The 26867-nt window shown below is 42.3% G+C and overlaps 1 protein-coding gene across 1 annotated transcript in view; it reads left to right on the forward strand.

Annotated features, from left to right (window-relative positions):
- Nucleotides 1-26867, forward strand: part of LOC124798541 (retinol-binding protein pinta-like) — a 128073-nt gene that overhangs the window by 91931 nt on the left and 9275 nt on the right. Inside the window, exon 6 of the mRNA XM_047261991.1 lies at nt 14552-14657. Within this exon, the coding sequence (XP_047117947.1) occupies nt 14552-14657 (106 nt within the window). The remainder of the gene's footprint in view (nt 1-14551; nt 14658-26867) is intronic.

Consider the following 26867-nt stretch of genomic DNA (forward strand, 5'->3'; position numbering starts at 1 on the left):
TTGCAATTAAAACAGCATCTATACAAGTGGTCACTTTTTAAATTAACTGTTCAGTGAGAACTTTGTCCAGTGATCTTATGAAGCTGAGGTAGAAATATTCAAGCCAAACGGTAGTACACATTACTGGTAGCTCATTCCACCATAGAAGTATGCTGTGTGCTACCTGGAATCGTCGTGCATGGCGATCTCGTCATATAACCCGACCTTAGGTCAATACTACTAAACACCTTTTGACCAAGAAACTTCTGGAGTAATCAGTACAAATTTTTGGGTTTGTCCATCTGTGGAATTGTTATTACTATGTTGTTCACTGAGCGTACATCCAGCAGGATTGTGACATCACCATCTCCTTTTTCTACCACAAATAATGTGTTATGATACTGGGTGATCGGCTGATCGATAACGCTCATCCTTTGCGTCTTCTGAATCTCCTCTTCCACCACTTCACATAATGACTATGGAATCATAAATTGCCGTAAAAAAAATCGCTCACATTCCCTCACCTTCAGCTTGCATTCTGCCATTTCAATCACCACAGGCGTACTCGAGAAAACCTGCTTATGCCTTCATAGAATCTATATAAAATTTTTCATTTTTGGCCAGTTTCCATGTTCTAGGGACTTGAGTTTGTGTTCAGCTGTAAGATCAAGCTCTCCTGAGCCTGCCCTCCCTTCGCATTTTCTTCCTTTGTGGTAATCTCTAGTGCTATTTGCAGATCAGATAAACAAAATAACATACTCACTCCTACCACTTCTCTATCATTAATTCTCCCTTTAAAGCGAATAATGGATCTCTTCTTACCTCTTAATTTCTACACAAGGTCTTCCAGAATTCCAATAAGCTTTCTGCTCTGATAACCACTTTAAGGTTAGACGTAACGCCAACCCAGGCACCACAAGTGCTAACACATCACAATTTTCATCATTTAGCCTCATTGTAACTAAGATCCGCTTTTTAATTATCTTTATTTTGCCCCCACGTCTCCTGTAATATATATTCTGTGTACTGGAATGTTTGGTATTCTTCTTTCCTGCTTCATCCACGGTATGTACGACTTTCGTGACACAGCATTAGCTTGAAAATCTGAGTCGACCAAAACATGCGTCAAGTTCCAAAAATATCGGCTTCTGCTGTTGTTGTTGTGGTCTTCAGTCCTGAGACTGGTTTGATGCAACTCTCCATGCTACTCTATCCAGTGCAAGCTTCTTCATCTTCCAGTACCTACTGCAACCTACATCCTTCTGAATCTGCTTAGTGTATTTATCTCTTGGGCTCCCTCTACGATTTTTATCCTCCATGGTGCCCTCCAATGCTGAATTTGTGATACCTTGATGCCTCAAAACATGTCCTACCAACCGATCCCTTCTTCTAGTCAAGTTGTGCCACAAACTTCCCTTCTCCCCAATCCTATTCAACACCTCCACATTAGTTACGTGATCTACCCACCTTATCTTCAGCATTCCTCTGTAGCACCACATTTAGAAAGCTTCTATTCTCTTCTTGTCCAAACTATTTTTCGTCCATGTTTCACTTCCATACATGGCTACACTCCATACAAATACTTTCAGAAACTACTTCCAGACACTTAAATCTATACTCGATGTTAACAAATTTCTCTTCTTCAGAAACGCTTTCCTTGCCATTGCCAGTCTACATTTTATATCCTCTCTACTTCGACCATCATCAGTTATTTTACTCCCTAAATAGCAAAACTCCTTTACTACTTTAAGTGTCTCATTTCCTAATCTAATTCCCTCAACATCACCCGACTTAATTTGACTACATTCCATTATACTCGTTTTGCTTTTGTTGATGTTCATCTTATATCCCCCTTTCAAGACACTGTCCATTCCGTTCAACTGCTCTTCCAAGTCCTTTGCTGTCTCTGACAGAATTACAATGTCATCGGCGAACCTCAATGTTTTTACTTCTTCTCCATGAATTTTAATACCTACTCCGAATTTTTCTTTTGTTTCCTTTACTGCTTGCTCAATATACAGATGGAATAACATCGGCGAGAGGCTACAACTCTGTCTCACTCCTTTCCCAACCACTGCTTACCTGTCATGTCCCTCGACTCTTATAACTGCCACCTGGTTTCTGTACAAATTGTAAATAGCCTTTCGCTCCGTGTATTTTACCCCTGCCACCTTCAGAATTTGAAAGAGAGTATTCCAGTTAACATTGTCAAAAGCTTTCTCTAAGTCTACAAATGCTAGAAACGTAGGTTTGCCTTTTCTTAATCTTTCTTCTAAGATAAGTCGTAAGGTCAGTATTGCCTCACGTGTTCCAACATTTCTAAGGAATCCAAACTGATCTTCCCCGAGGTCGGCTTCTACCAGTTTTTCCATTCGTCTGTAAAGAATTGGCGTTAGTATTTTGCAGCTGTGATTTATTAAACTGACAGTTCGGTAATTTTCACATCTGTCAACAGCTGCTTTCTTTGGGATTGGAATTATTATATTCTTCTTTAAGTCTGAGGGTACTTCGCCTGTCTCATACATCGTGCTCACCAGATGGTAGAGTTTTGTCATGACTGGCTCTCCCGAGGCCATCAGTAGTTCTAATGGAATATTGTCTACTCCCGGGGCCTTGTTTCGACTCAGGTCTTTCAGTCCTCTGTCAAACTCTTCACGCAGTATCTTATCTCCCATTTCGTCTTCATCTACATCCTCTTCCATTTCCATAACATTGTCCTCAAGTACATCGCCCTTGTATAAACCCTCTATATACTCCTTCCACCTTTCTGCCTTCCCTTCTTTGCTTAGAACTGGGTTGCCATCTGAGCTCTTGATATTCATACAAGTCGTTCTCTTCTCTCCAAAGGTCTCTTTAATTTTCCTGTAGGCAGTATCTATCTTACCCCTAGTGAGACAAGCCTCTACATCCTTACATTTGTCCTCTAGCCATCGCTGCTTAGCCATTTTGCACTTCCTGTCGATCTCATTTTTGAGACGTTTGTATTCATTTTAGCCTGCTTCATTTACTGCATTTTTATATTTTCTCCTTTCATCAATTAAATTCAATATTTCTTCTGTTACCCAAGGATTTCTAATAGCCCTTGTCTTTTTACCTACTTGATCGTCTGCTGCCTTCACTACTTCATCCCTCAGAGCTACCCATTCTTCTTCTACCGTATTTCTTTCCCCGATTCCTGTCAATTGTTCCCTTATGCTCTCCCTGAAACTCTCTACAACCTCTGGTTCTTTCAGTTTATCCAGGTCCCATCTCCTTAAATTCCCACCTTTTTGCAGTTTCTTCAGTTTCAATCTGCAGTCCATAACCAATAGATTGTGGTCAGAATCCACATCTGCCCCAGGAAATGTCTTACAATTTAAAACCTGGTTCCTAAATCTCTGTCTTACTATTGCATAATCTATCTGATACCTTTTAGTATCTCCAGGATTCTTCCAGGTATACAACCTTCTTTTATGATTCTTGAACCAAGTGTTAGCTATGATTAAGTTATGCTCTGTGCAAAATTCTACAAGGCGGCTTCCTCTTTCATTTCTTCCCCCCAATCCATATTCACCTACTATGTTTCCTTCTCTCCCTTTTCCTACTGACGAATTCCAGTCACCCATGACTATTAGATTTTCGTCTCCCTTCACTACCTGAATAATTTCTTTTATCTCGTCATACATTTCATCTATTTCTTCATCATCTGCAGAGCTAGTTGGCATATAAACTTGTACTACTGTAGTAGGCATGGGCTTTGTGTCTATCTTGGCCACAATAATGCGTTCACTATGCTGTTTGTAGTAGCTAACCCGCACTCCTATTTTTTTATTCATTATTAAACCTACTCCTGCATTACCCCTATTTGATTTTGTATTTATAACCCTGTAATCACCTGACCAAAAGTCTTGTTCCTCCTGCCACAGAACTTCACTAATTCCCACTATATCTAACTTTAACCTATCCATTTCCCTTTTTAAATTTTCTAACCTACCTGCCCGATTAAGGGATCTGACATTCCACGCTCCGATCCGTAGAACGCCAGTTTTCTTTCTCCTGATAACGACGTCCTCCTGAGTAGTCCCCGCCCGGAGATCCGAATGGGGGACTATTTTACCTCCGGAATATTTTACCTAAGAGGACGCCTTCATCATTTAATCATACAGTAAAGCTGCATGTCCTCGGGAAAAATTACGGCTGTAGTTCCCCTTGCTTTCAGCCGTTTGCAGTACCAGCACAGCAAGGCCGTTTTGGTTAATGTTACAAGGCCAGATCAGTCAATCATTCAGACTGTTGCCCCTGCAACTATTGAAAAGGCTGCTGCCCCTCTTCAGGAACCACATGTTTGTCTGGCCTCTCAACAGATACCCCTCCGTTGTGGTTGCACCTACGGTACGGCCATCTGTATCGCTGAGGCACGCAAGCCTCCCCACCAACGGCAAGGTCCATGGTTCATGGGGGCGGGGGGCTTCTGCTATAAGCTGAATAATCTCACTGGGCTCTTCATCATTTTCCTACATCAAGCCGTCCATCAGCTCAGTTACACCTTCCCTCATCGTATTCACATAGCCAATGGTCCTACGTCATCTGTTCCCGACTGGACCGCATCAGGAACACAATCTACATTTCCTAGCATGTCAGGGTCGTTGTTTGCGTTTCGTTTCCTGTCATCCAACTCATCTTCCTGTATTGTTGCCTGCTCTATGTTGTGACGCGCGTAGCTGCCGCACTGTCCACAGTAGTCTCTTCAAACTCGAAAACTTCGTCCAAATCTTCTGTCTCCGTCTCAATTCCAACGTTGGTCATTACATCCAGTCTCATTATGCGATCGCATACCGGTGTCTTCCCGCTGTTTCCTGACAGCCCTCTACCACAGTCATATCCAGCTGTCCCGAAGTCGCCTACATCCCTTCTGCATCGTTCTTGGGATCACCAGCAACTTTTACTGAACTGCTACCGACAGTTTATGTATAATGTAAGACAATGTATTTTCAGTCTTAATTGGTTTGTGTCAATAAAGATTCCTTTCTCAATAATCTTGGAAAAGCTTCTTTAGATGTCTGTCATGTTCTCTATCAACCCTTCTGAAATCATGTAAAATGTTTTGCTCATCTCTCTGCTATTGTATGGACCTGTGTGGTTTTAAAAACTCATTTACAAAGTCAGCATACGTCTCGCGTTTTTTTTTTTTCGACTCTTATTTCCAATCTACCAGCTTTGTCCTCCGTTCTCCATGCAACAAGTCGTATCTTCTGGTGTTTGTGCCACAGCTCAGGTAGCACACCCTTAAACTGATCCAAATAATGTCTCAGATACCAACATCTGTCTGGAGCAAATTTTCTTAAATTCCCGATACTAAGGAAGACATTGTCATTTTGTATACCCAGTATCTACGCTCCTCTTGCGGCTCCATCACATAATAGTGAATTCACTTCATTGTTTACCTGTTGCCCTATCTCCTGCATAACACTGCCAACAAGTGATTGCATCTTAATTACCTCATGACACACCTGCTCCATATCGCATGCGTAAGCATTTTGGTTCAGTACATTGGGCTGCACTCTATGTTTACACTGCTGCATTTCCCAAATACACCACTGAAAGTGCTCACCGTAAACCGCACCTTTCTTGCCGAGTTCGTTTTGAACTTCATCGATATCAGATTCGACCCTCTTAAAACATTTCGTATTTTCAGTGACCTGTTGATGTAACTGAGCTGTGAGTGCATCTCACTTCTGGTTACATTCGTCATCCACCTTCTTGACAGCTATGTATGTTTCATCAGTCTTTGCAGTAAGGTCCTTTCTACTTTGGTCTCTTTTACTACTAATTTCTTCATTTCTCTACTTTAGCATTTCCATTAATGTTGTGATCATATCAGAACCAGACCCATGTTGTTCTCGTGTGGGTGTATCCAGGATAGGTGACGATTCGGCACCTCAATTTTCCATGTCTACTGACAAACTGCATTCCCCTATACCGGAGTCTTCCGACATCTCACAATTGCCAGCTTCATTTTTTTTTATCTCTATTGGATCATTTTCGCCTGACGAGTCCACATCTACATCCTTGATCACTGCAGCTGCATTGATCACGTTATCTGACAACATGAACGAAAATTTTTCACACAACCATAGAGTATAGAAAACTGATCACAGTAACTGCCTTCTACAGTACATGAAACATAACAGTAATTCTCATTCCAACGCTTTCTCAGTTCAACGGCGTATTCAGTACTTAGAAGCACACCAGACATACATTGAAATAATATAGGAATGAGCTTATATTTTACAATAGGTTCACTTCTGATTTTCCACTACAAAAAGACTGGGCAATGACATATACCATACCGATTAATGAGTGCCAAGTTATAATACAAATATAAGTAGTGGCTATCAGCACATTTATTGGTAAATGTTCGTACGTGCTGAAATTATATGATCAGTGTTTGCTTTGTCAGTCAGTTAGGATCCAGTGTTTTAATTGCGTGAGAGATTGCCGTGTTGCAACAGCACTTACATTACACAGCTGTCAGCTCAGTGGTGCGTGTGTGCGTCCACTACATCGTACCGCTACATCGTCATGCTGACCCGCAGCGGTGCCTTCTGCTGTCTGTCCTTTGAATCACTGCAATAGTCACCTCGTAGTTTCTCATGTTGCTCCTAGGTATCGCATGCCTCACAAGTAACATAACATGAACAGTAGAACCACTCCTCAAAACAAGTTCTTTGCACCGCACAAAGATGTGTAACTGCAATCCAAGCTCCCTGCTCCATGCTGCGCACTGGCCATCTGAAATCTCACAACAATCAAAATCCCGGTCACTGTTTATTCCAACAAATGAGTTAGTCACCATTTCTAAATTACCCAGTCTATCTGATATCACATGAAAATCAGGAATATGTCCACTGTTTATGTTCAAGTCACTCACAATTTTAAAATTAAATATCAAATCGCCACTTCTTCACTGAAGATTAGGAGTCTGCTATAATGCTCGCGGTGTACGCTGCCCAAGTGGCATAAACACAGAAGAGAGGGTTAGATACTTTGCGACAGCTCGCTTGAACCCCACGTACCTGGTTTTCTCTCAGCTGTCTTCTTGCTCCTCCCTCTGCCAGCTAGAAACAGAATCCTGCAATCCTTGTCGTTCAACAGGTTGAGGGGACGCAGGGTGAGATCCAGTTTTATCTGACAAGATCCAAATGTACACACGAAATGTATTAGCAGTTGCAAAATGGTTCTGATCACTATGGGACTTAACTTCTGAGGTCATCAGTCACCTATAACTTATAACTACTTAAACCTAACCAACCTAAGGGCATCACACACATCCATGCCCGACGCAAGATTCGAACCTGTGACCGTAGTGGTCGCGCGTTTCCAGACTGTACCGCCTAGAACCGCTCGACCACTCCGGCAGGCTCGCAGTTGCAAATATGGGTCATCGTCTGCTGTATAATGGAATGACGATAATGAAAATTTGTGCGAGACTGAGACTTCCCGCATATCGCGAGCGGTCGCCTCACAATTAGGCTTTCCGAGCAGACCTCAAGGCCAGACGCAAACTTTTATGTGTGATCAGCCGTGTTTCTGCAACCTATGCTAGTCCATCCTTTGCGTATATTCCCGTGCAGGAGAGACATTTTAATTTAAAGCCGCTTGCCTGGTGTCGCTCCATATGTGTTATATCGCCTTGCCTTTGTTATTCCCTGGGACATGCATACAAGCATTACCCCAACTGGTGGACGAGAGTGTCAGCACTACCAACAGGGACGTCCAGTTCATCAGAGAGGTGTTTGACTGTGATACTTCGATCACCTCGAATGAGAATGTGCACACAGTCCAACATTGGAGTAGCCACAGCTGTGTGCTGCCAGCTGCCACGAGGGAGACCAGACAGGTATGTGTGACATTGCTGCTGTGATGACAGACGCCTCGCCCAACGACTCGCCATGCTTTTGTTCACTACCGTGTCCTTACAGACATTCTGCAAGCGAATGTGATTATCAACGATGTTCTGGTTTTCCGCCAAAAGAAACTCAATTACAGCTCTCTGGTTGGAATTTACGTCTGTTACAGACGCAATTCTGAAGGTTAGGTATAGCACTGTTACCTATCGGAACTCCATGAAACTCTAGGGGCTGAAGCGGCAACATTCCACAATGTTCCACAACAAACTATACATTTTCCAACAGAAACTGGCCGAGAAAAAAGGCATTGCGTTACTTATTGAAAAACAGCCAGTTTTCAGTTTGTAATGAAAGATGGCCGAAGGCGTGTAGAAGACAGTAGAAGACAAAAATAAAAGCAGCTATAGAACAAGTTACTATGAGGGCATCCACTTTAAGTTTGGTTATGTTATAAAGACTGCTATATTCTTGATGGCACTGCTACACATTGATCTTGCCAAAAGCCGAGAAGCGATTCTTTTTGGTGTTTTAGCTCACTGGGGCACTCTGGGATGGTCTCTGGGGAACTCTGGGATGCTCTCTGGATCACTCTGGGATGGTCTCTGGAGCACTCTGGGATGCTCTCTGGATCACTCTGGGATGGTCTCTGCGGCACTCTGGGATGCTCTCTGGATCACTCTGGGATGGTCTCTGGGGCACTCTGGGATGGTGTCTGGGGCACTCTGGGATCCTCTCTGGATCACTCTGGGATGGTCTCTGTGGCACTCTGGGATGCTCTCTGGATCACTCTGGGATGGTCTCTGGGGCACTCTGGGATGGTCTCTGGATCACTCTGGGATGGTCTCTGGGGCACTCTGGGATGCTCTCTGGATCACTCTGGGATGCTCTCTGGACCACTCTGGGATGGTCTCTGGATCACTCTGGGATGGTCTCTGGGGCACTCTGGGATGCTCTCTGGATCACTCTGGGATGGTCTCTGGGGCACTCTGGGATGGTGTCTGGGGCACTCTGGGATGCTCTCTGGATCACTCTGGGATGGTCTCTGTGGCACTCTGGGATGCTCTCTGGATCACTCTGGGATGGTCTCTGGGGCACTCTGGGATGCTCTCTGGATCACTCTGGGATGGTCTCTGGGGCACTCTGGGATGCTCTCTGGATCACTTTGGGATGGTCTCTGGGGCACTCTGGGATGGTGTCTGGGGCACTCTGGGATGCTCTCTGGATCACTCTGGGATGGTCTCTGTGGCACTCTGGGATGCTCTCTGGATCACTCTGGGATGGTCTCTGGATCACTCTGGGATGGTGTCTGGGGCACTCTGGGATGCTCTCTGGATCACTCTGGGATGGTCTCTGGGGCACTCTGGGATGGTGTCTGGGTGATCTCCGGTGCACTCTTGGATGTATTGTGGGGCATTGTTTATTTTATTGTTCTGTTTAAAGTTGCGAAGCATCCTTATCTATCTCGTGAAATATTTTTTTTAAAAGTATAGGTCTACTTTTATTTAAAAGTCTTATCTTTTATATCTATTATTTAATTGTTTATTGATTAATTCTATCGATAGGTCCCACTGCAGTATCTTCTTCCAAGCCACCCTCCTTCTCTCAGAGCAGCAGTTACACATATTATAGTGGTTAACATTATAGGTTTCGGTAGATACTTTTAGCGGAATAGATTCACTGGTTTAATGATGGAATTAGCGGTAAGTTGGTTGCAAAGCAGGTTACCCATGTTCGTTTATTTGCGACAGGCACTCAAGTGCTAGTAAGCCACTGAATAATTACAAGGCTGTTACCCGTTTCAATTCAGCTATCCAAGCATGACTTACGGCTGGACGCAAACATGTTGTTGTGCGTGTGTCATATCTGTACTCGCGTATCCCGTACATTGTTATTCTCGTACAGGGGAGAGATTCTATTTGATAGCCGGACCTGCTAAGGAAACCGCTCACGTAAAGAGGGAAATTCGGGTTCGATTCCCGATCCGGCACAAATTTTCATCATCGTCATTCCGTGAGGCAGCTGGAGGTGGATGATATTCGCAACTCGAATACATCTCATGTCGACCTACCTTGTTTATACTATGGTCCGCTGAGACCGGTGGCAGTTGTTAACAAGAGACAGCCTACACGAAGACTAAAAATATGTACTAATCACAATTAGGAAACGAAGCTCAACTTTCATAGTTAAGCTGCGTTTTAATACATGTATACTATTTTAAATCTCCAGTGCTCTACTTGCGATCTTAAGAAAACAGAAATTATTACCGCGACATGTCGGAATGCCGTTCCAGCCGAAATTAAGCCCTTCTCCCGGTGACAAGCGGAACTAGCTGCTGCTGTCGCCTGTTTTTGGATCAGGTGTGCATTATGCGCTCTTGGCGCCCACCCAGCTGTATCGATTATAGCACAGATGTTAAGTAGCACGCACTAAGTAAAGTTGTCCTCAGTTTTTGATTCCTGATATACGAGTAGCTTAGGGGCTGAAAGGCATGTGTTACTGTAAGAAGTCAGTTGGCCTACTCTTTCCTTGGAAAACTGACAACAGTTTCAATGAGCTTGGACAGCAACCCCACCGAACACAGGCAGTGCCACCCAGTTTTGACTATCTGTTATTTGTCGTGTTCGTCTTTAATACGTTCGAGTTCTCAGCGGAGAGATCAAGGGAAAAAAAAACATCTCGTTTAAGTAGACGGTGACTGACTTATTATAAATATTTTTTTACACAGTCACAAATTTTTTAGAGACAATCATAACGGGTTTCGGCCACAATGGCCATCTTCAGGTCCTAAGAGCGGAATTTGCTGAACACATGTACATGCGTTGTCAAGCTCTTTCACTCGAGGAAGATCGAGAAAGCAGAAGAAAGACAAGATGTGATAGATGTAGCTCAGGAGTGTGATACTGTTCACAGCGTTGTTCCAAGTGCGTGGGTAATGTTCCACACCACAGGAACTACTGCCGGAATGAGAAGAAATGGGCGACCATGGTAAACTGCAGTGGCAGACGGCCGCAACACTGCACAATAGGCAAGACCACTTCAAACGGTGGGTGCAACTGGAACCACATTTCAGAGGACTGCAAGGGACGCAATCTGACGTTCCACAGTGGCGCGGTGACTGCATACGGTTGGTCACTGTACCTCACCACTAGTGCGTTGTGTTATGTTGACAGCCGCACATCTGCGGCGCCGAATCTCGATGTTGCCAAGAGCATGGGGACTGCTGCATAAGGGTCGAGTGCTCTTCTCCGATAAGAGAAGATTCAGTCTGAATAGTGGTTCTGGATGTATCTTCATAAGGTGGAAATTGGGAACACATGCAGCAAGGACTATTGTCGAACATGGTCGTTTTCGTGGTCCAGAGACATAATGCTGCAGAGACGCTCACTGTTCAGTGAACCTCTGACATTGCACTCCTTCCCCGCGTGCGTCTTTTCAGGGGTGAATTCGGCCCTTATTTAATTTGTATCAATGACTGCGTGATCAGTCTAACAGCACAGCAAGAGGAGCTCTTGGAACGAGAGGACACTCTGCGATTGGACTGTCCATTCCACCAACTTATATCCCACCGACCATGTCTGGGTTTCTTTATCGAGACGTATTGCAACACGTCCACATTCTCCACAGCAGTTCACTACAGCGCTTGTGGAGGAATGTAACTCTCTGCCACAACAACTCCTTACCATACTTGCGTCGCTTATTGAGCACGTTGCAGAACATGCACTGCCGCCCATGTTGATCACACATCCAGTTAAGAACAATATCCCGGCTTTCTTAATGTCCAGAGGACCACCATAAATCACGGTGACTTCACTGTAATCATTGTCTTTGGATGAAAGTGTCGCTTATGGCCGTCACATTGCGTATATCTTTCATTTACGTTCTGTACTACACTATAGCAGTTTTTTCTACACTCCTGGAAATTGAAATAAGAACACCGTGAATTCATTGTCCCAGGAAGGGGAAACTTTATTGACACATTCCTGGGGTCAGATACATCACATGATCACACTGACAGAACCACAGGCACATAGACACAGGCGACAGAGCCTGCACAATGTCGGCACTAGTACAGTGTATATCCACCTTTCGCAGCAATGCAGGCTGCTATTCTCCCATGGAGACGATCGTAGAGATGCTGGATGTAGTCCTGTGGAACGGCTTGCCATGCCATTTCCACCTGGCGCCTCAGTTGGACCAGCGTTCGTGCTGGAAGTGCAGACCGCGTGAGACGATGCTTCATCCAGTCCCAAACATGCTCAATGGGGGACAGATCCGGAGATCTTGCTGGCCAGGGTAGTTGACGTACGCCTTCTAGAGCACGTTGGGTGGCACGGGATACATGCGGACGTGCATTGTCCTGTTGGAACAGCAAGTTCCCTTGCCGGTCTACGAATGGTAGAACGATGGGTTCGATGACGGTTTGGATGTACCGTGCACTATTCAGTGTCCCCTCGACGATCACCAGTGGTGTACGGCCAGTGTAGGAGATCGCTTCCCACACCATGATGCCGGGTGTTGGCCCTGTGTGCCTCGGTCGTATGCAGTCCTGATTGTGGCGCTCACCTGCACGGCGCCAAACACGCATACGACCATCATTGGCACCAAGGCAGAAGCGACTCTCATCGCTGAAGACGACACGTCTCCATTCGTCCCTCCATTCACGCCTGTCGCGACACCACTGGAGGCGGGCTGCACGATGTTGGGGCGTGAGCGGAAGACGGCCTAACGGTGTGCGGGGCCGTAGCCCAGCTTCATGGAGACGGTTGCGAATGGTCCTCGCCGATACCCCAGGAGCAACTGTGTCCCTAATTTGCTGGGAAGTGGCGGTGCGGTCCCCTACGGCACTGCGTAGGATCCTACGGTCTTGGCGTGCATCCGTGCGTCGCTGCGGTCCGGTCCCAGGTCGACGGGCACGTGCACCTTCCGCCGACCACTGGCGACAACATCGATGTACTGTGGAGACCTCACGCCACACGTGTTGAGCAATTCGGCGGTACGTCCACCCGGCCTCCCGCATGCCCACTATACGCCCTCGCTCAAAGTCCGTCAACTGCACATACGGTTCACGTCCACGCTGTCGCGGCATGCTACCAGTGTTAAAGACTGCGATGGAGCTCTGTATGCCACGGCAAACTGGCTGACACTGACGGCGGCGGTGCACAAATGCTGCGCAGCTAGCGCCATTCGACGGCAAACACCGCGGTTCCTGGAGTGTCCGCTGTGCCGTGCATGTGATCATTGCTTGTACAGCCCTCTCGCAGTGTCCGGAGCAAGTATGGTGGGTCTGACACACCGGTGTCAATATGTTCTTTTTTCCATTTCCAGGAGTGTATGTATGTTCAAAGTTTCATAGAGTTATGACACGTCATACGGAAGTTAATTTTGTCCCTGTAGTTTTGCACAACACTGTATTTTTTAATAAGAGTCTAATTTCCTGTTACAATAACAAATCATCAACTTTATCTTTGAAATTTACTGAAGTTGACAATCTTCCGATTTTTTTATCATTTCCTCTGTCAGCTTTTGTTACTCGCTTTTTTAGTTTTTGCGCATTTTCTGGCAGTCGATTTCATGTTCGTTAGGATTTTTTTCTGATTATGTGACTGATTTCTTTCGGCAAAATGTCTCTAGTTAATTGTTGTATTTTATGTAAAGTGACATAAGATACATACCCTTTTTTGAGTAAGTCTTCCTCTTTGTTTGGACTGAAGTCAGACAGGTTTGTTAGTCATTGAGTCAGTGTAAGTATTTCATTCATGTTTACTGTGTTTGCAACCCTCGTATTTTTTTCTGTTTTATTCTTGCTTGTCTCTTCTGCCTTACACCAAGCCTTCAATGTGGAACTTTATATTTTACATGATAGTCTTGAAGACTGACGACATACATCCAAGATTAACTTGTTCTGACTGTCTGCGGACATTTTGGTGTTCAAATATTGTGTTCTGTTGAACCGTCCAATTCAATTTTCTAAGAATTATCGAGAAAAGAATTTTCCCCAGAATTCACATATCACACCAACTCATATGTCTCATATATGCTCCCAGATTATAAATCGCAACCTGTAACCATTCTGCTCGGCAGGAAACAAAATATATTGCAATATATACTGTACGTTGGTGTGCAAAATGTTTGATACCTGAAGCGGGTAAAAGCTGAAACAGTATAAAAAGAGAAATGTACAAGCATAAGTTACATACAGCAGGTGTCAATAAAGTGTGGTGGCAGCAAGAACAGGATTTCTAGTTGGGTGAGTACATGGTTGTCAACCCAAAATCAAATAGCGCCAATGTAGGAGCAGGACGTTTGGCGACACTGCATCTAGCAGACCGCTTTAATTTGCACACGCAACGACCTGATTGTTAACGTCAATACTAAATAACTTGGAAACGGCTGAACGTGTCGAATTTTTTTATCTTATCAGTTACTTCTCAGCACAAGTTACCCTACAACACCGTTACCTTCTTCTCAGGTAGTTTCTGGCCACCCTGTATACATTTTAGCAGTCATTCTCGTTCCGTATGTGAATGGAATGGGAGGAAAACGCTAATATGTAGTACGGTGTGAAGTACCCTCTGGTGTACTCTCCACACCATTTTGCATAGTATGGATGTTGATGTAGATGTAAGTATAGGATGTGGTTTTGTCACTGAGATCTTGTAACAGGTAATGTTGCTCTCCTTCAGATACACGTCCATCCTCCAGGATCAACGACGCTGTTTGACCACGTGGCAAAGGAACATCTGCCGGACGAACTAGGAGGCACTGGCGGTCCTATGGACAAACTTGCCTGTAAGTATGCACTGACAATAGCGATCTACTTAGAATGGTGGAAGGATACTTTAAAGTTCATAAATTAATATCTCGTGGTAATTCTGTTGCCTTCACTGTGACCACTTGCTGAATAACGATTACTTGCAACTACACACTTTCTGCCACTCGCTTCACAAACTATTTGTTTTTATGACCTTGGTTATAGGTTATTAGCGCATTTTTTAGTATTATTACTGAAAGAGATGCATAATGGGGAAAACGTAAGTCTTTGTACCATAAACGCTGAGATTCTTTCGACTTTGTAGTTCGTAGTCTGTGCAATCTCCTTTTATTTCGTGTGTAAACCTATAACAAGTGCCTGTATATAACAAGTGCAAATAACACAGTACTAGCATTTCGTGCTATTATGTAACACGAGTCTGGAATTCTGAAAGCGAAAGGTGTAGCTGTTTGCGCCAGAGACTACATACATACTCACGAACATAACATTACTAGACTGGCAATACCATATAGATATCACTCATTTCACTGAAGTCAGGACTTAAGAATCGCAATATGCCTCCGACCGCAAGGAAGGAGTAAACAGCTGTTTATCTACAATCTGCCAGGAAGTTTCAGCTGTTTATCTACTAATGAAACAGTCGTAATAAATGGTGATAAACTGAGATAACCACGTTACCTTTAGAGTTTTAACATAATGGTTAATGCATGTTTCGTCTCTGGTTGTAATATTTTGTACAGCAGGTGGAAGATGAAGGGAAAGGAACGCATCTCCATGCACGCAATTGTAGAAACGTCGTATTTTTGCTTTTGTAATATACGTAACCCTAAATAATTACATCACAATTTGTCTTATCTAAAGTAACGGGGGTGTTTACATTCTCTACGTGTTTAATAAACCTAGTGTTAACAGACATATCTCAATGTTCTTTTTTTAACCAGTCTTCATAATCTTAGGCTTTTCTTCGAGTAGTATAAGCACAAAGTGCTATTTAGCATTGAGTGTTCTTACGAAATCTACAGTCTGCTTTAATCATATGTATCTATTAGTTGACGTTCTTCTCATAACACGATTCTACAATGCATGTGCTAATCTCAACTAGTACACAAATATTTTCTCAAGTGCAGGACTTGCTTAGACCACCTCGTGAAACTTACATCATTTCGTTTCAGAAGATCATAGTAGTACCATCAACGAATTTCCTGATGTCGCTAACATACCTCACGAAACGTCAGGCTTCAGTGAAAGATGTGTGTTTGCCGGTCTAGAAATTTGTTATTTCTGTGCACTTTCGCAAACGCCGTCTTGAAGGTAAGAAAAGAAGGGAGATGGCGCTATAGACTTACGCTGTACGTTGTTTTGAAGCCAGAGTGGGTGGGGCCTGCCGCCATCTTAAATAGCCGAGTACATTAGCACACTGCTCTTTGCGATTATTTCTTGTTCAGCATCTATTTGAAATACTAAAGATTACAGTGCTTACGAGAATAACATAGCAACAGGAACGCAATTCCGAACTTTTTTTTTGTAATTGAGTGCGTATTTGCTCTAGTATTACGAGACACGTGGCTTCGTTAATGTGACATGTTTTTCATTGATATATTTCGAATATACAAAAACAGAAGGAAGTGATGTCAAAGGCATGACTTCGTAATCCACTTAATTCCTCCTTTGCTGTTTTCGTCTCAATAGTAATGAAGCTGGAACTCGTATGCACAACATTTTTAAAGTTCACAGTTGCAAAAAACTTGCGAACGTGTCCTTTGATATTCCGTAAACGTCTGCAATAAGGAAAGAAGCAAGGCATGCTGTCGTACGTTGTGCATATTAACAAAGAGAACGATTATTGAAATGTCAAAGAAACAGAACTGCATAGGGGTACACCTCCAAGCAGAATAGAGTTCTTGTTTTGTTAGGTTATTAGTGCATTAGTTTTGCTGTAGTTGACTCATCTTCTCACTCTGAAATCTTATCTACAATGCCTCATTCAGTGTGTGACTAATAACAGCAATTTGGGGGGTAAAAAACCAATATAATTTTCATATATATGTTTCAGTATCGAGCAATACTATAAATGTGATTAAGTGAATGCACTCAAACTGTTAGACCCCGTAAAATGGTTATTTTGCTTTAACATGTACGTAAGTTCAAATGGTTCAAATGGCTCTGAGCGCTATGGGACTTAACTTCTGAGGTCATCAGTCGCCTAGAACTTAGAACTACTTAAACCTAACTAACGTAAGGACATCACACACATCCATGCCCGAGGCAGGATTCGAATCTGCGACCATAGCGGTCGCGAGGTTCCAGCCTGTAGCGCCTAGAACCGCTCGGCCACCCCGGCCGGCATGTATGTAAGTCATATGTTAGTAACGATAACCTAACCAGTGTAACATATAGTCCTACATTTCCAACAGTAGCCTATTTTCTTCTCTTCCCAGAATATTTCTCGACTGTAACTTTCAGTTTTTCAGGAATAAGAAAACATATTACAATTGAAATGTATGTCTACTTTGATCATCTGCTTCATTTTAGATTTGAATTTCAATTTGGGGTTTTCATGCATCTGAGTCTAAGCCGTGCTTTCTCATTTATCAACAGTTAGTCAGCTAGCTTCATGGTCCGTGTACATATCATTTCCACTATAAATTGTAATGATGTGGCGCGAGTCATTTGTATTAGAATTAACTGCTTTTACATATGCCTCCATGCTCATTATTTGTTTTTTGTTTTTTAATTAAAGACAGACAGATGTTAGAGGGTAATTCCTACCCATCACTATATACACATTATAATTATGTATAGTCTTCTGCGGAATTGGAGGAATTGTCAAAGAGGAACGTTTTCAGTTTAGTTTCAAATTTTACTTTGCTGTCTTTCGGGCATTTTATGCCACTGGGTATGTGATCAAAACTTTTGGTTGCAGCATAGTTAACCCCTGTTTGTGCTGAGACGATCTTAATGTGGCGTAATGAATGTCATTTTCTCCTGCTATTGTAATTATTTACATCATTGTTCCTGTTGAAGTGTAGTGGATTATTTACGAAAAATTTCCTGAGGGAATAACTATACTGCAATCAGATAAATTGCTACTCACACACCGAACAGCAGGCACACACGACGAGTTCCGCCAAAATCTTCTTTACAGCGGAAGCAAAGCATACACACACACTGATACAATCATACACAAAAAACTCATTCACACAAGGCAGCTGTCTCCAGCTGCTCTAGCCAGAATGTTTTTTTTTTTTATTTAAAGAAGGAGCAAATGAGAACAATGAATGAACTATATGTGGGAGGAACTTACGGCATGGCGTGTCGCACCAATAATGAGCCCGGTCACACGGCCGTGCTTCGTGCGGGGGCGAGATCGTTGGTGGAGCGTGGCTCCGATGTCAGAGCGCTCACGGTTTGGAAGACAATGAAGAACACAGGAAATAATAAATGTCAACAGCGCAACCACAATTACTGCATACAAAAAAAACAATGCTTGAACGGTTCCACTTATGAAAGAAATATGATTCTTTTAATCTTTAGATTACGTCCGGATCGAGTAGTACATCCGTGAACGACGCAAGCTGACATTTTTATAAAACGACTACGTCTCCGCACAATAAAAGCATCAGACGATGCTTAGGACACGACCCAAAAGCCGACAGATATCACCAACGGTGGAAACAGGACATGGGAACGTCAGAGTGACATAACAGGGAAGTGTCACCGCGGTGGACCATGGAAGTATCGGTAAAGCTATTGTTTTGGGCTACATAAGATGGCAGACGTCGGCTTCAAGTTTCTGACGTAATGACAACTACCACAATTTTTTTCCCCGCCACGGACGCAGCTCGATGCAATACTGATTCTGATTTCTTCATTATTCTTAGTTTTTATGTAATTGATAAGTGTAATAAGACTCAGAAGGAGCAACTCTGGCTTTAATAGTACATGAAAGTAGACGTGATCTATACTGGAATATTTCTTATTAATTGTCATGCGCCGTCTTGTGCACATAAGAGAAATTTCATATTTGAAGTTAAATGGAAATGAAAGTATAATGTCAAATGTATGGAAAGTGCTGTAAGAAGATTACTCTATATGTGTACGAATTTAAGGCGCTTCTTCAAAATCATTTTTTGACTTAAAAAGAACCATTATAATGGAGTGACTGCTATGCTGTAGACAGGAGGTTGGATATAATTCTGGTGCATGGAACTATTTCCAATTCATCGATGGTCCTGATATTCCTCTTGTCATCGTTCGACTATTTGCAGATCGCATTTACTCCACTCCATGAACTCCGAATTTATATGTGACACTTCACCATTGCTCCCATTTGAACCCGTCATCTATCTGCATGCTCCAGAAACTGTTTCTGTGTGTGTCGTACTAAAGAATTTCGTGGGGCTTCATGAGATCAACGTAAAAGCTGAGAGAACTTATCAAGTAAGTGAAAACTATGCATGTGATGTGAGTGATCAAGAGTCAAAGCTATAGCGGTGGGTCGTCTTATTATGTCGCTCATAATTAAAAATCAGCAATTGCATCTTTATGTCAATTCAGAGCTTTATCCTTGGATTTTCAGTGTAATTATTCGTGATTCGTGGAAATGAATGCTGTCGTTTAAAAGTCAAGTTCATACTCAAGAGCTAGCAGTATGGATTAGTGAACTATTGATTTAAGAGTTGAAATATCCATCTACATCTACATGGCTACTCTAAAACGACACTTGCAGAGGGTTTATCGAACCACTTTCATAATAATTATCTTATTCCACTCCGAACAGCGCGTGGAAATAATGACCACCATTATCTTTCTGTGCGAGCTTTGATTTCCGTTATTTTATTATGATGGTGGCCCTCCTTATGTAGGTCGGCGACAAAAAAATACACATATCAAAAATGTTTTGCATCACCCCAGTTCCCAGAACTGTGGATACCGTATCACAGACAGAGCCCTTTAACTATTCAGAGATGTCACTAAAACCGCCCCAAAGATGTAAACAACCACGCATGAGCAGCGCCTAATAGCCGGAGTGGGTCCGACAGCCGAACAGTTCCAGTCATTCCACCAGGAAGGAGGTACACGGCTTGTGTCGTCTGTAGTTCAACCAATGATTGTTGCTCTGTGCCAGGAACGGCTCTCAACAAGGGACGTGTTCAGGCGTCTATGAGTGAACCAAAGCGATGTTGTTCGATCATGAAGACACAGAGAGACAGGAACGGTCGATGACATGCCTCGCTCAGGCCGCCCAATGGCTACTACTGTAGTGGATGACTCTACTTGCGGATTATGGCTCGGAGGAACCCTGACAGAAACGCCACCATGTTGAATAATGCTTTTCGTGAAGCTACAGGACGTCATGTTACGACTCAGACTGCGCAATAGGTTGCATGATGCGCAACTTCACTCCCGACATCCATGGCGAAGTCTCTCTTTGGAACCACGACACCATGTAGCGTGGTACAGATGGGCCCAACAATGTGCCGAACGAACCGCTCAGGACTGGCATCACGTTCTCTTCATCGATAAGTGTCGCATATGCCTTCAACCAGACAATAGTCGTACACGTGTTTGGGGCTAACCCAGTCAGGCTGAACGCCTTAGATACACTGCGCAGTGAGTGCAGGAAGGTGGAGGTTCCCTGCTGTTTTGGGGTGGCATTATGTGGGGCTGACGTATGCTGCCGGTGGTCATGGAAGGGCCGTAACGCCTACACGATACGTGAATGCCATCCTCCGACCGATAGTGCAACCATATCGGCAGCATACTGGTGAGGCATTCATCTTCATGAACCACAATTCGCGCCCCAATCGTGCAAATCTTGTGGATGACATCCTTCCGGATAACGACATCGCTCGACTAGAGTGGCCAGCATGTTCTCCAGACATGAACTCGATAGAACTTGCGTGGGATAGATTGAAAACGGCAGATTATGGACGACGTGACCGACCAATCACTCTGAGGGATCTACGACCAATCGCCGTTGAGGAGTGGCACAATGTGGACTGACAGTGCCTTGATGAACTTGCAGATAGTATGCCACGACGAATACAGTCATACATCGGTGCAAGATGACGTGCTACTGGCTGTTAGAGGTACCGGTATGTACAGCAATCTGGACCTCCACCTCCGACGGTCTCTCTGTATGGTGGTACAACATACAATGTTTGGTTTTCATGAGGAAAAAAAAGGGTGGAAATGATGTTTACGTTGATCTCTATTCCAATTTTCTGTACAGGTTTCGAAACTCTAGGAACCTAGGTGACGCAATTTTTTTTTTATGTGTGTATTTTCGCATTCGAAGGAGAAAGTTTACGGTTGAAATTTCGTGAGCAGATCGCGCCGCAACGAGAAACGCCTTTGTTTTAATAATGTTCATCCTGAATCCTGTATCATGGCTGTTACACTCTCTCCTCATTTCTCGATAGTACAAAAAGTGCTGCCCTTCTCTGAACTATCTTGATGTACTCCATTAATCCTATCTTGTAAGGATCACACATCACGCAGCAATACTCTAAAAGAGGTTGACAAGTGTAAAGGCAATCTCTTTAGTAGATCTGTGGTAACTGGTAAGTATTCTGCCATTAAAACGTAATCTTTGGTCCGCCTTTCCCACAACATTTTCTTTGTGTTTTTTCCAATTTAAGTTGTTCGTAATAGCAGTTACTAGATATTTAGTTGCGTTTAGGGTTTTAGATTTGATTGATTTATTTTGTAACCGGAGTTCAAAAGGTTCAAATGGCTCTGACCACTATGGGACTTAACTTCTGAGGTCATCAGTCCCCTAGAACTTAGAACTACTTAAACCTAACTAAACTAAGGACATCACACACATCCATGCCCGAGGCAGGATTCGAACCTACGACCGTAGCGGTCGCGCGGTTCCAAACTGTAGCGCCTAGAACCGCTCGGCCACCTCGGCCGGCAACCGGAGTTCAACGGATTCCTTTTAGCACTCATGTGTATGACCACACACTTTTCGTTATTTAGGCCAATTGTCAGTTCTCGCACCATACTAATTACAACTACTTAGAACTTTATAATGTTCTTAGCATTAAATTACGTGGCCTGTGTGCTATGTAGTCCGAACTGAATTGACCACACTACTTCCTATTAAAACACCTGACCTTGCGCATCACATGTACTTTGTAACAGATACATACAGTTCAGTTGCCAAATCACAAACTAACAAATAAACACACGCATAAATCCATCCGTATTTCAATGGCGAGAAGGAGATAAAGTTAAGTCGTCTATTAGAGTGAGAGCTCCCTGGCGAGAATTCTTGATCATTTCTGTTAATTTCACTGTGGGTGTTTGCTAATACTTGATTATGTGGTAAAGGTAAAACACTCCTTTTTTGCCACGTGCTTCAGCACATTAGATATGAAAATCGTGACTTGTACATTCTGCAAACCAATGCAATTTGATAAACAAGTTCTAATAAAATGTAACGTTCGCTGTAGCTACGGAAAGAACAAGCACCGTACAGTAAGAATTGTGGTAGATCAGAGGCTGGGCCAGACAATGATCATCTTGCACCCACATTCTGTTGTCTTGTCGTCTCGCCAAAGCATCATAGATAACTGGTGCTGCCAGGTTTTCAAACTAAAAGGACGAAATATTTTGGAATTGTGCCCAAAGTAGTCCCATTGTGGCATTATCGGCATGTTTTATCTTTAGGAGGCCATTATGTACAACTGTATACAAAAGTAAACACAGACAATAAGCGTTTCATGAGACGTTTATGTATTGGATCTCCTTCTGCAAACAGTTTGAAAATTAAATAGAATTCGTTAAGTACACGGTGCATAAAAATATTTAATTAAATCGTCTTTCACAACATTTTAGCACTAGTCATATTTAAGTTCAGTAACTTTCATAGCATCATAGCACTCTTAATAATCACTGAAATATTTAATTACAACAACTTTCATAAAATTATAGCCCTATTAGTATTTACCATTTGAATAGTACTCATTAAAAATGTGACTTCATCTATTATTTGTTTGAAAAACTCTTTACACGAAAAGTTCAAGTTTGTAACATTTTGTAATCCAGCCTTAATAAGTTCAACAAAACTTCTGTTTCTTATAGCAATGCATTTGGTAGTCATCATTAAAAACAACCTTCTAGTATGGGCATTGGATCCTGGAATGCTCGTGACCATACTCAATACTTCTTTTCAAATGTGGTACATTAAATCCTTTGTTATAGTTGTTGCATTCTACCAACTTAATAAATTACTACTTTTTCTGTGGTTGATGCGTACTGCCAACATTCTCCTATTCGTCCATGTACTATGTTGAATTCCCTTCTGCATAAAGCAGTGTTATTCAACCTTTTTAAATACGCGACCCCTTCCCAAGGACAAAAAAAAAAAAAAATCTGGTGGCCCCCAGAATCGTAATAAAACTCTGTCATTGATTTCAAAGGCAAAATATTTTATCTTTTTAGTGAAACTAAACTGATTGAGATATCAAGTGCGCAGTGCAAGGTAGTCGCAACGCCCTGCGAGGAGTGATACACAGTGTATTCTTTGCCGCGTAGAGACGTGGGGGCGAGAACTGGTCAGCGGTCGCATACGCACACATTTCCTCTCCTTTCAGTCAGTTTTCCGAGTACGCCAGCGAGTACGGACGTGATAAGACCGTTTTTGCGCTTCGGTCCGTGCCAGCATAAAATGGAGAAGTTTCTCAAAAGATCTGTACAGCTCCCCATGTCTGGTACAAGTGGTAGTGGCGGATTCAAATCAAATTCGAAAAAAATATTTTTTATTTTGCAAAGCATTGCCTGCGAACACTAATGGCCAGTATTTGCACGACATGTTTTTAGAAAGCACTCGAAACTACAAGATCTATTGGACCAAATGTATCGCCATTTCTACTGATGGTGCTAAAGCAATGAATGGCAATAAAAGTGGACTCGTTCAGAAATTAGAATCAGTAATATCAGATGATTCGTGGACACACTGCTCTCTTCATCGACAAGCTCTAGAGCTACGGATTTAACCTTTGATTTAAAAGATGTGCTTAACCCTAGGATGCATATACAGGACCTCCGAGGCCCTTGTATGTCTTCATATTTTAAAAAATTCCGTAATTTTTTGTTTGATTTCCAACTGCTTTCCAGTACTCTTTCACTAACACTGTGACATTCCTCCTATAAAGTCTGAACGAGATACCTTTTTAAGTTTTTTGTATAATTCAATACGTCTACCCATACACCGTGAATGCATAAGCAGGGCTTTAGAAGCCCTCACACATTTATAAATGTTCATTAGCCTATATTGTCTTCAACATTTGTTTGGGAGCAGCTATTAATTCAACAATAACTGTAGTGGTATTTCCAGCAACAGGAGTGCCAGCAGCAGCAGTAGCTGTAGTAGTAATAGTATAACTAAAAATAATACACACTACTTTGACATATTGGCGATGTCGGTGTATTACTGATCGTTTTGCTATCAAATGTTTTATCATTGCGTAGTATTGTTATCCTGTGCTGCTCTTGTCAGCCTCATTGTTACTGTAGTGTGTTTGTTGGTGCAAGGCCCATATTGTTACAAGTATGACTCGTTTAGTGCTGCACAAGCTGCTGTTCGAGAGACACACCATTTGCTATGGCTTCGACACGCAAAGCAAGAGAGTGAGTACGTGCAAATGCAGCTAATTTTGAAAGTGTTGTGGCTCAGTGGTTTGAAGAAGATGATTCTTGCGAGGAAGGAAATATTTTTGAAGATGCAAGTAGTGAATAATCAGCCAATGAACCTGCAGATGTGAATATTGAGGCAGATGACAGTCCTTCCGATACTATTACTTCATCAGAGTCTGAAAATGAAGAACCACCAGGCAAATCCTACATATACAGCCACCATGTCAGTAAATAGATTCGAGGACATAAGGAGAATGATTAGATTTGATGGCAGGCGTACCCGTGAAGATCGATCTGCTGATGACAAACTTCCAGCTGTTTACTATGTATGGGAACTATTTCTCGACAAGTGTAGAAATAGAGTGATTCCCAATTATTCACTCACAGTTGACGAACAGCTAGTCCCATTCCATAGAAGATGCAGCTTCACCCAGTATATTCCCTCTAAACCAACCAAGTATGGCATAAAAATATTTTGGTTATGTGATGCTACATCTGCATATGCTTTAGACGAAATGTTTACACGGGAAGGAAGCCCCATGGCCGGCCGGAGTGGCCCTGCGGGTCCAGACGCTACAGTCTGGAGCCGAGCGACCGCTACGGTCGCAGGTTCGAATCCTGCTTCGGGCATGGTTGTGTGTGATGTCATTAGGTTAGTTAGTTTTGATTAGTTCTAAGTTCTAGGCAACTGTTGACTTCAGAAGTTAAGTCGCATAGTGCTCAGAGCTGTTCGAACCTTTTTTTGATGCCCCATGAACCTATTCAGAAAAATTTTGGATTGAATGTGGTGAAAGATCTTGCTAAAAGCATTGAAGGATCATCAAAAAATATTACTGTTGACAACTTATTTAAAAGTATGCAACTGGCAGAAGAGATGCTTCAGAAGCAAATTACAGTGGTAGGAACAATCAAACAAAATAAACTAGAAATTCCTAATGAGATGAAACCATCTGTCTCAAGAGCGATTCATTCCTCTTTGTTTGCATTTAGAGATGAAATTACAATGGTGAGTGATGTTCCCAAAAAGAAAAAGTCTGTAGTTCTCATTAGCACAATGCACCACGACAGAAACATTGATGAAACTCATGCAAAAAAGAAACCAGATATAATAAAGTTCTATAGCTCTACGAAGGGTGGAGTAGATCAAATGGACCAGAAAATTCCTTATTACACTGGCAAGAGACAAACAAGAAGATGGCCATTTGCATTATGGATGAACATGATGGACGTCGCAGCAATGGACTGTGAAATGTTATTTTTCGCCCAACGTCTGACATACCATAGTGGATGTAGTGATAAAAGGCGTTTGTTGCTAAGAGATTTGGCAGAGGAAATGGTAAGACCACCAATGGAACTTCGTATTCGGAGCCCTAATCTTCCAAAGAAAATCGTTGATGCCATGCAATGATGTGGTGATCAAAAAGATGTCATATTGCCGAACCAACTATCTGTTTCAGGAAAAAGAAGAAGATGCAATTATTGTCCATATAATAAACACAGGAAAAGTGCTATGACATGCATTAAGTATAAAACCAACATTTGTAAGGAACATAGTGGCGTTCTTTGTGCTTCTTGTTTGTCACATGTTGAAAACTAAGAAAAATGCAATTTTATGTGGACAATGAATAATAACTTTTTGTCAAAATATTGCCTATATACATAATATTGTGAATAATGAGTATGTTTTAATTGAAGAAATTGGTTGTAATAAATGTTATAAAATATCAACTGCAACTTATAAGTGAAGTAATAAAATTAGTTGTATATGTTATATGTAAATGGATGTAACTAATAAAAATTCACTCTTAGAGTTTTTTTAAAAAAATTAATAAAATGTTAATCAGGCCCACCAGATCCTGTTACAGTATCTTAGGAATCTTTCAATATGACAATCAATTTGACAGCAATAAAGTTAACTCCAAAGAATGATTATATGAAAAGAGGAAAATTTTAAATTAGAGCAGGGCCTTGGAGGCGCTGCATATGCATTCATGTGTGTTTTCGGCACCATGCATCCTAGGGTTAAAGAGGTGATCAAAGTTGTGAACTCTATTAAAGGTACAGCGTTGCAAATTCGACTATTTGGAATCATTTGCGAAGACATGGGTTCGCTGCACCAAAATATTCTTTATCAGGCAGAGGTCAGTGGGCTTTCCAAAGAAAAGGTAGTTACACGAGTTCTTGAACTAAAAGATGAATTGTTAATGTTCTTACATGATTTTAAGTCTAGATATGGTTACTATTTTTCTGACCTTGTTTGGATATTAAAATTAGCATTTCTGGCTGATCTTTTAACCACCCGAAAATTGTAAATAAAAACCTGAAAAGGGAAAGAAGGAAACATTATAACAGCCAGGGGTAAATCCAATGATACCTTACAAAACTTTGTTTGTGGTCAAAGTCTTTACAAAAGATGACGTCTGAGTGTTTCCCTTCCATTCAGAGGAGTGTAGAAGAAACTGCAGTCGACCATTCGGTGATAGTAAGTGCTCACATTCCTTGGATGATACAAAGTTTGCACAATTTGGAAGAGAAACTATGAAGTTATTTTCCAGAAATGATCTCCGAAGCTGGAAATG

Source organism: Schistocerca piceifrons, chromosome 5, assembly GCF_021461385.2.
Source record: "Schistocerca piceifrons isolate TAMUIC-IGC-003096 chromosome 5, iqSchPice1.1, whole genome shotgun sequence".
NCBI lineage: Eukaryota > Metazoa > Arthropoda > Insecta > Orthoptera > Acrididae > Schistocerca > Schistocerca piceifrons.